At 44.7% G+C, this 10869-nt stretch overlaps 1 protein-coding gene across 1 annotated transcript in view; it reads right to left on the reverse strand.

The window, feature by feature from the left end:
- adgrb1a (adhesion G protein-coupled receptor B1a) overlaps window positions 1-7180 on the reverse strand; it is a 112329-nt gene extending 105149 nt beyond the window's left edge. The window contains exons 1-5 of the mRNA XM_024268040.1: window positions 7129-7180; window positions 6915-7073; window positions 6502-6606; window positions 2087-2254; window positions 1571-1735 (exon numbers count right to left, since the gene is read on the reverse strand). Of these exons, the coding sequence (XP_024123808.1) occupies window positions 1571-1735; window positions 2087-2254; window positions 6502-6606; window positions 6915-7073; window positions 7129-7180 (649 nt within the window). The remainder of the gene's footprint in view (window positions 1-1570; window positions 1736-2086; window positions 2255-6501; window positions 6607-6914; window positions 7074-7128) is intronic.
- Window positions 7181-10869: the final 3689 nt, after the last annotated feature.

Raw genomic sequence — 10869 nt, forward strand, 5'->3', positions numbered from 1 at the left:
CAATAAAAGATTGAAAACTATTTGACCAGAGTGACATGATTAACTCAGGTGTGTCCTTTAATTGACATCACAGGTGTTTTATTTATTAATGTTGTAAGTTTTGAGTGATTTCAGTGAGAATTGTGGGTTTGTCCTTCTGTAACTGAGGGGTACCAACACTTTTGTCCACCATTGTATATATGATTTTTTTTTTTTTTCATAACCATATTAAGTTATAAAAACAGGGGCTTCAATTTCACTCCAAGAACTGTCTGGATGTCAACTGCCTCCGCAGTGTTTCTGTGACTTAGTTTGAAGGCTGTCCCACATTAACCTGAGAAGGGAAGAAAAAAAAAGGGGGGGTGCACTCGTATTGTCTTAATGAAAACAAAGAAAATTGTCAGAGTTCAGGAAGCCCGAGCAGGCAGCCCCTGCACCTCAAAGCAACTGCCTGTCTGCTAGCGTATCTAGCTCGGCTGGACTAAAGGAGGCTAACCCCACGCTTACACCGCTAGTGTCACGGCTCCGTTGCGTGCGCCGTAGTCTTTTCGTAGCATTAAAAGTGCGAGAGGAACTTCCACTGCAGGCGTTCACGTCCTGCGTCTGCGGACTGACCTCTGCGTCGCTGCGAATCCGTTTCGTTTGGTTCAAATTTTGACGGACGCCGCAGCTGATCGTCATCACTTTCTGTGAAGTTGGGGCTATTCACGACTTAAACCGGAAACCACGCGAGCGAATTTAAAGTGCATCCGGTATATTTTCAAAATAAAACAAACTTTCCGCTGAACTCGCCGGTTTCAGCGTGTCGTAAACATTACGTAATTTTCGTGTTACTCGAAGTGTGTTACAGCACAGCGTTGTCAGTCATAACCATGGACAACGAGAAGCTGATCATAGAGATCCAGCACTACTCTGTCTGGGCTGAGCTTTCACAGGCTGTGGCTGGAGCAGCAGCCGGTGTAAGCCATCGGCTGTAGCTAGTCCACTCCCGCGACGCAACAAAGCCGTAACGCTGGCAGTGTAAGCCCGGGGTAAGTAAGTGCAGCCAGAGAGCCGCCCTGGTAGGCTAGTGAGCTTCCCAGGGTGTACCTCTTCTTCACACGCCCCGGTAACTCCACGGACCAAACGAGTTGAGGATTTAGATGGAAGTTCAGGACAAATTAATGAATATTCTCCCTGCTGCTTGAGTCACTGAAAACATCAAGTGCTCAGCGCTGAATTCCTGACTGGCAGATCCAATGCGGCGACCTGTCAAACTTCAGATGTTTACATTTTGACTGCGCTGCTGAAATCCCACTGCTGCCTGTCCTCCCCACCGTGCTCATCGCCGAGGTCGCGCCGTGGGACTTCAGATCGTCTCAATTCGTGTCTGTACCATTGACTTAACATTGAAACTGTCCACCTCTACTGCGCGAATCCCGTTCGGTGTGAATGCACCCTCAGAAGGTGACACTTGTACATTGTGGAACAATGTGAGCGCTGAGGGGAGATTCTTGTTATGAATCGATGAAACCATAAACTGCAGTATTTCTACTGAATCATTGTGCTCTGTATTTTAGACAAAGGTACCTCTTGTGTCTGTTGTGCTTACCTGGACAGACAGCTATGTTGCAGAACTTGGTCTGTTTCTCTGGCCCTTCACAGGGGTCCCCACCAAACTGCGGGGGGGTGCAGGTCCGCGTGCGGTACCTGTAACCTCGGCCACAGGTGGATGAGCACAAGCTCCAAGGCGTCCAGTCGTCCCACGCGCCATGCACTGTGACCAGAACAGGACTCTTACAAACCAAGTCCCCCAAACGCTCCATAGTGTCAATAGAAACACTACATGGGGGGGCATTTCTTTATTCTGCTGCACTGTTAGAAAAAAGCCATAAAGGTTCACAGCTGTATAAAAGGTAATCGAGCTTTTCAGCAGCAACACTTTGGTGCCACGCAAACATCCGTGAGTCACCTGCTGTGAGATGAGGCAGGAAATCACCCAAAGGGGTCACAATGTTTGCTTTCTGCCTACAGTGGGGAGACGACAGCTGGTGCGGGTGGGGCTGCATCCAGGGGAGGGTTAGGAGGGCACCAGAAGAAGATGGACGGGGAGAGGGGGGGGGCTTACCTGGACAAACGGAAGAATTGTTGCAGGGTCTCTGCTCTCGCAGCGGCCCGCTGCACTGTGTGCTGTAGGAGGAGGACACGCAGAAACGCGTGCGGCTCTGCCAGCCCTCCCCACACGTGGCAGAGCAGACACTCCACGCTGTCCACTCCTCACCTGAAACTGACTCTACTGGGGAACAGGGGAGGAGGGGCGGGAGCAGAAAAGGACAGGAAAAGGCCATAACTCATTATCATGCAGCATGCTGCCTCTGTGGCCACAAAGACGAGGATGAGGAGTCAAAGGTGGAATCTGTCGGGGGCCGTGCTTCAGGGCCCCCCTTCGTCAGCAGGAGAAAATGTTCCTTCCAAGTCCAGTGACTGCCCCGTGCTTTCTGACACAGACATGTCTTTTGCAGACAGACATGAAAGTAGCAGAGAGCAGGGTTCAAACCCTGCAAGTTGCACCACCTGCTGTCAGGTTTTTAAGGCTTATATGGCTGTTAATGATGCCTTAAAGGGGCCACACCAAGAAAAAACAAATGTTTAAGTTTTTAAGTGCATCATACTGTTCATTCCTCACTATAAAGAACCCCAACGCAGTATTTTGATCCGTTCACACATTTCTGAGTAATCCTCTAAAAACCCACAAAAACGAGCAGGTCCTCACGTGGTGATGTCACAGAGTGAGACCGCCCCTTTCAGGACGAGTCTGCTCTATGAAGGTAAACGTGTGACAAAACATGCAAGCTATAATAATACACACACAAGATAGAATCACACACACAAGTTTAATTCACACAAACATGTAAAACTGAATGTGAAGTTGCAGGAAAAAGAGGAACATGTGAGAAAAATGTGTACTTGTGGAATATAATGTGGGAACTTGCTTGACAAAAACCTTAACTTGTGTGAGCTCCCCTTGCCTGACCCCTCCTCCCTGCTAGTTAGTTTTGGCACAAATATCTCGCATGGGGGTGTGTCAAAAGTCAGAAACACGCTGAGACTCCCCAAGTGTTTGTGTGAAACTTTCTACAGTAGAAAATTGAACCTATGAGTAAGATTTTTTTCAACATAGTCTTACAAGTTGTTTTTTCCCCACAACCTCAAGTTAAATCTTGTGTGTGTGATTTTTCTTCACATTACAACATTTTTACACACAAGTTAAGGTTTTTGTCAAGCAAGTTTCCACTTTATATTCCACAAGTACACATTTTTCTCACATGTTCCTCTTTTTCCTGCAACTTCACATTCAGTTTTACATGTATGTGTGAATTAAACTGAGAGTGTGATTCTAGCTTGTGTGTGTATTATTTAAGCTTGCATGTTTTGGCACATATTTACGTTCATACAGCTCCGACCTAAAGCTAACACAAACACTTTAACCGCAAAGCTAGCAGCTCGAGCTAGCGATGATCAGCCATCTTTGCAACACACAACAACCCCCCACCCCTGGGCTGACGCCGGCTGTCTGTGTTGTAAGTTTGTGAAGCTGGCCAAGAAATGCTCATTCTTTAGGGTTCAAACTTTGTGTGGTGGCATAGGAGCTTATGGGCTGGTGAAAAATCTGCACAACGTGTTGGGATGAATCCTAAACGTATCTGAGAATGGCGCAAGCAGACGAGGAAATCAGGAAGACGGCAGGACAAGGGAAGAAAAGGTAATTTATGATCATATAGATGGATATAGTTTACTCTGAAAGACTTGAGAAAATCATGGTATGGCCCCTTTAAAATACATTTTTCTGCTGGTAACCTCACTTTTGATCTCATTTAGCATAGTTATCCAGCTGACGTGAATGCTGCTCACCCAGAATCCGTTGTCAATATTTATGCAGCATTCACTGATGATTTTCAGACAACCAAAAGGCAGATAAAAAGGCAGTCACGTCTTTGAAAGGAGGGAGGGGTGGGACTAAGGAATGAAGTAGCAACTAGCAATGTTTTCAAATGATAGGATGAAAGGAAATAATAATGACCAGCTTTTAAAAAAATGAAAACTGCAAACTGATTTTTTTTTCTTTGCAAAAACTTGTTGTTCATAGAAATGTAGCTGAATTTAACATTTGTATGGTTTCATGCCAAGAAAGAGCACTCCAGATGCAACATTTGCTTTGAGGATGTTGATAGAGAAGTACAGAGAAGGTCAGAGAGAGCTCCACTGTGTCTTTGTAGATCTGGAGAAAGCTTATGACAGAGTGCCCAGAGAGGAACTATGGTATTGTATGAGGAAGTCTGGAGTGACAGAGAAGTATGTCCGAGCAGTGCAGGACATGTATGAGGGCTGTAAGACAGTGGTGAGGTGTGCTGTAGGGGTGACAGAGGAGTTCAAGGTGGAGGTGGGATTACATCAGGGATCAGCTCTGAGCCCCTTCCTGTTTGCAATGGTGATGGACAGACTGATGGATGAGGTTAGACAGGAATCACCATGGACTATGATGTTTGCAGATGATATTGTGATTTGTAGTGAGAGCAGGGAACAGGTGGAGGTGGAGTTAGAGAGGTGGAGGTTTGCCCTGGAAAGGAGAGGAATGAAGGTTAGCCGCAGTAAGACAGAGTACATGTGTGTGAATGAGAGGAACCAGAGTGGAAGAGTGAGGTTACAGGGAGAAGAGATAAAGAAGGTGGAGGAGTTTAAGTATTTAGGGTCAACAGTACAGAGTAATGGAGAGTGTGGAAAAGAAGTGAAGAGGAGAGTGCAAGCAGGTTGGAATGGGTGGAGAAAAGTGTCAGGTGTGATGTGTGACAGAAGAGTTTCAGCACAAATGAAAGGAAAGGTGTACAAGACTGTGGTGAGACCAGCCATGTTGTTTGGACTAGAAACAGTGGGACTGAAGAAAAGACAGGAAGCAGAGCTGGAGGTAGCAGAGATGAAGATGCTGAGGTTCTCTTTGGGAGTGACCAGGATGGATAGGATCAGGAATGAATACATCAGAGGGACAGCACATGTTAGAGGTTTTGGAGATAAAGTCAGAGAGGCCAGACTGAGATGGTTTGGACATGTTCAGAGGAGAGACAGTGAATATATTGGTAGAAGGATGCTGAGTCTAGAGCTGCAGGAAAGAGGTCTAGAGGAAGACCAAAGAGGAGGTTTATGGATGCAGTGAATGAAGACATGAAGGTGGCTGGTGTTAGAGTGGAGGATGCTGAAGACAGGCTTAGATGGAGGAAACTGATTCGCTGTGGCGACCCCTGAAGGGAAAAGCCCAAAGGTAAAGAAGACAAGAAGTAATGTAGAAATTGAGATGACTTTAGTGACAGCTAAAGACTGGTGGATCATGAAACAGAATCGATGAAGCAGATCCACTAGAAAAGTGTGAAAGAAATTAGAGTTTTTTTTTTTAACTCAAGTTTCTCTGAGATGCTGGGAAGAAAAGGAAAATTTACACAGTTGACCAGGAGCAGCAGTGAAAACTGCATCTGATCACAACTCTCAGTGAATGAGATTTTCAGCAGCTTAAGGATGCTGCTGCTGACTTTTTTTGGTTCTCCTAACTCAGGGGTACGCAACCTTTAACGCTCAAAGAGCCATGTGAGTTGATTTCTCACTGACCACAACGCAGTAGGAGCCACACATGCTTTAGAAAAATAAGACTTTGCATTTATGTTATTGTTATTTTTATGAGAAATATAAAAAAACTATTATTTTTTGCATAAATAAAACAAATAATATTATTTTACAAATATATTTTTTCCAAGTATGAAACAGTTTATAACTTTTAACAGAGGTTCACTAGACTTCCTTTCAAAACAAAATACTCTCAGTGGAGCAAATCTAGTGGTAGGTAGTGTAATGTAGCAATGTATTTTTGAACCATGATGTACACTTAAAACCAGGAGTCTGTAACCTGCAGCTCCAGATCCACATGTGTCTCTTTTATCTCCATGGTGGCTCCTTAACCAAACATTAAGTAAGTCATGGAGACTGTTGATCCAGACATGTCGACCATCAGAGTCAGCAGCTCCTGATAATGTCTGACTAACCAAAACTATCTAAAGAAAACAAATAAACAAAGCCTGTAAACTAAGACTACCAAGATCCAACCATAAACTAAAATAACAAAACCCAGCAGTGTAAGACTGCTGAGGACAAAGAGGAAAAAGAACAAAAAACATAAATAAAAGAAAAATAAAATTACAATTTTTAAAGTAAGGATTACTTAATTAGCATTTATTTAATTTAGATTAGTTACATTTTTAAATTGATGCCTGAGGTTCACATAGAGGATAAACTATGTGGGTTTTTACAGCACAGGTGAACAGAGCTTTGGGTTCATAGCCAGCATGCAGAGGCAGCAGCACCTCACAGAAATCCTCCCTGCTGTCAGTCGGGATTCAGGCCAGACCCCGTCGACAAATGTCTCTGCCACTGTATGTGAAATGACACCCCCCACACACCCGCAGACACCCACCCACCCAAAAGATGCATGCGGCGCCTCACCTGTCTGAGGGCTCTTCTGTCCGCCGCGGGGCTTGTCCACATCATCCCGCTTGTGGCTGTCCACCGAGCGCAGCGACTGACTGCGGGACAGATGGAGACCTTTGCCTGAGGAGGAGGAGGAGGGGATGAGGGGGGTGTCCGTGAACATTTTGTATTTGAAGCAGAACGCACTCAAACAGAGCAGCAGGGATCAAAGCGGTGCCGTGTGTTGTGTGCAGCTGCGCCTCTCTCTTTGTGCTTCACCGTTTAAGGTCAGACCTGCACCACAGCTGGAGGCGGTGTTCCTCCCAGAGCACCTCCACATGCTGCAGACGCTTCTGACTGTTAGTGCATGGTCATCAGGGAGCCTGGGCAGGCCGCTGTACCACAGCACCGGGCGGTGAGGGTGGAGGGCTCGCTGGCGAGCAGCTCACCTGTGCAGGAGTGGGAGTTGCAGGGCCGGCCCTCCTCCACGACGCCCTCACACAGAAACCACTCGTCTGGAGGAGACTGGCAGGTCCGAGTCCTGGTTTGGATCCCGCCTCCGCACTCGCTGCTGCACTGCGCCCACGAGCTCCACGCGCTCCAGCCACCTGCACACAGGAGCAGACGTTGCGGTGGCTTGCATCACTTCATTTCAGCACAGACCTCGATCGGCCAAACTGAGGCTTTGCAAGCGCTTGTACATGGAGAATGACATCATTCAGAGGAGAATCGCATCTTTGCTGTGAAGAAATGACGGCGAGGAATCGTTCAGCGTGCCAGCATGAGCAGCCAATTAAAGCAGCAGCTTGTTTCTCTAACAAAGCATCCCACTCATGTCTGAGCCCCTTCCATGTGAACTGTTTTATTCTTTGAGGCCTGAGCTTTAGTCATGGAGGCTCATGAGAAACACAAACCAATGTGGAGAACTGTAGATAATCCTGTCAATCAGAAGGAAGCGATCATCCTCTGCAGTGCAGAATTAACGGTTATCTGAACCAAAATGAATGGACCAAATGAAATGCTTCATATTAGCTCTGCACTTGTCTCTGACTGAAAACATCCTGGTTCTCTTCACTCTTACAGAACTGTTTGATCAGGGACAGTCACTACCAGGTTATGGACCATCTCATCATATGTCAGCTCAACACAAATGAATCCTGTCTGTGTGGTCTGGAAAAGCAGAAAGCAGTGTGATCGTCACAGAGGTGCATCGGATCCAAGCAGATGCTTCTGACAAGAGCGCATGTTCATGACCGTTCATGTTCCACCCGTGGGTTTGATTCCTCAGATTGTTACCGACTCGCTCTGCTGCCTTCCTGGTCCATAATGCCCTGGACAATTAAAAATAATCAATCACGAGTGAACCTGAAAGGATGTCAGCTTTTATCTTCATTAGGTTTCAGTGAAATACAGCCTTACAGTTTAGCTCCTTATCTGTTAACGGCTGGCTGTTATTGTCTGCGTCTGCTTCCTCCTAAACCAAAGAACTGAAGTGAAACCCAACAGCGTTGGAGGAGAGGGAAGAAAGCCACACCTGCAGTGCTGCTTCGGTGCATTTATGTGAAATGATGACTGAAATTGTTTTTTGACTCGTCCTTCCCCTTTCATCGTTTGCTTGTTGTGAAGTGACTGTCAAAACGCATTTCCAGTGTTATTGTGAGAAAACAAAAGCACTTTCTGTAAGTGCTGCTCCAATACACTCAAAACAACCTGCATGTGAAATGGATTTTCCTGTAGAATCTCTACGGCAACTTCAATCAGACACCAGAGTGAATCCACGTGAAGAGGGGGGGCTCCGGTCAGGGGTCCAAGGTCATTCACTCATTACCAGGGTCAATCTGAGGCCAGATGCCCCCCTCAGATGAACAACTCCTGGGCGATAAAAGCATAAGAACATATATCACGATAAAACATTTCCTCAATTGAGGAATAAGTCTATGGCGATTGACTTTTATTTTGAAGGGTTGAAAACTGACATTCACCAGATGCAAAAAGTTAGAGGGTTAGTCGCCACGTGGGAGTGAATGTTTACATCAGATTATTTATGCTCTCACTTTGGTCATTTTTTTTGGAACTCTCCACTTCCTTCACAAGGAGAACAAACGCACGTGAGACACACCAACTCTGAGGAGTTTCAGCTGATGGAGCAACATTTAGTGATTTTTAACGGACCGGTCAGAACTGGAAGAGAAACCAGCTGGACTTAAAGCAGCAACAAAAAGTTGAACAAAAGTGTTGATTTGGTGACAGCGATGTAGCATAGCATGATGCTAACGAGCTGCTCTGTAATGTGTTCACGGACCAGTTTACAAACAGACAAGATTTCACTGACCGGACTTTAAGACATGGTGAATAAATACAACAAAATGTACTTGTATTACATTAAAAAATAAAATAATGTCAGAATTTATTCCACTGTGTATTAGGGGTGAGTATTACACAAAAACCTGCAACCTGTGTCAGATTGATGAACTCCCCCACCCCACCTCCTTCTCTTGTAAGATATAATAACAATAGTCCAAACCTTTGTTTTCAGGCTGTCTTTTTGCTATGATTTCATATAAATGTAATCACTTGGAGACAGAATTAGTAAATCTCTGGTGATCCCTTAATTTTTCTCTCAGCACGTTAGATATTTGTTCTGTATATTTATTCTGCAAAACTTGAAAACTTAAACATAATACATTAAAAACATATACATACACACATGCACAAACCTTTTCTTAGTTATTCAAAAAAAGGTTTTAAGTTCCTCTGTTTTGTTGAAATTATGATAGGAAATAAATATTTAAACCTTAACCTGTTGAAGATTACAGATTTACTTTTTTGAGCCGCAGAGCATTCAAACTTGACCGATTTAGTTGTGATATATATTGTTATTGCACAATATGGAAAAACACACTGTCGTGATATAAATAATTCCATATGGCCCAGCCCTCCCTGATGGTTTTGATATTTCTAAAGAAGTCATATTCTAATAATAACATGGATATTAAGTGAGAGTGAGGCAGAGTCCTGATGTGAAGTGTGCCCTGAGGATAACCTCACACTTCACTCAGAGTCAGTCATGATGAGGTGGGAAGAGCAAACCAAGCTTACAGGACAGGGAATGGAACCACAACATGCAGACCTCTGTTCACCTCTGACCCAGAGACTGAGACCGACCCTGGAGATGACCACCAGCCCTACAGCTCTCACCTTCTGAGTCTGCAGGAGCACCACACCCCATTTCCACCACTAACACACGTCCAAGAGCTGTTCAGAGAAGACAAATCCTGTCACGCTTTAATCCAGACAAGTGTAAAGGTGTGAGGATGCCTGAAGATTCTGAACAGAAGCTGCTCTGATGTGCTGTCAAAATGAAGAATCTTCATCAATGAAATTTCTGAGAAATGTCTCCAAAATTGTGTCTGTTTTTCTTACAACTCCCCCCTCCTCACAGAAAAATACCAAAACACCCCCAAACTGTAAAAATAGAGGTGTCACAAATGTTTATTTATTTCCCAGAGAACTGCAGCCCATTATCAAATGCTTTAACACTAGAATCCCTGAGCCTGGGCAAATTTGCGCAGGGAAGAGTCCCCCCCCCCCTTTAGTCCGAGAGCCCATTGTTGTGTCATGGTGGGTCACTGATGAGCCATTAACTTGTCCATGTATATGTTAATGCAGCATGTAGTACCTAATGTGTATTTGAACTAACAGGTTGTGTGGGGGTTGGAGTTACCTGATGCATGTGGACAAGTATTGGCTTTCCTGCTTTTACTCACATTTGAACTAAAGTTCCATCTCATTCCTAACCCAGAGTTCAATATGATGTTGCTCCACCTTTTGCTGCTATTGCAGCTTCAACTCTTCTGGGAAGGCTGTCCACAAGGTTGAGGAGAGTATTTATAAGAACTCTGGATCATTCTTCCAAAAGCTCATTGGTCAGGTCACACTGATGTTGGTGGAGAAGGTCTGGCTCTCAGTCTCTGCTCTAATTCATCTCAAAGGTGTTCTATGGCGTTCAGTTCAGGACTCTGTCCTCCATGTCTTTATGGACCTTGCTTTGTGCTCTGGTGCACAAAAATGTTGGAAGAGGAAGAGCCCGCTCCAAACTGTTCCCACTAAGGTTGGGAGCATTGTCCAAAATGTTTTAGCCTCCTGAAGCATTAAAAGTTCCTTTCACTGGAACTAAGGGGTCTGAAAAACAAGCCCACACCATCATTCCTCCTCCACCAATGCAGTCTGAAATGTCCTGTGGAATGCATGTCAAATTTAAATTTAAACCCGACAATCTGGATTGCAAAATCAGGAAGTCATTGTTGATGGTTTAAAGGCATTTGTCTGTGTTCAAAATATTTCTTTCACCTGCATTGAACAGTTTTGAGGTAAAAATAAAATTTTAAAGTAAAAACAATTATT

The sequence above is a fragment of the Oryzias melastigma genome, linkage group LG16 (genome assembly GCF_002922805.2).
Source record: "Oryzias melastigma strain HK-1 linkage group LG16, ASM292280v2, whole genome shotgun sequence".
Taxonomy (NCBI): Eukaryota; Metazoa; Chordata; class Actinopteri; order Beloniformes; family Adrianichthyidae; genus Oryzias; species Oryzias melastigma.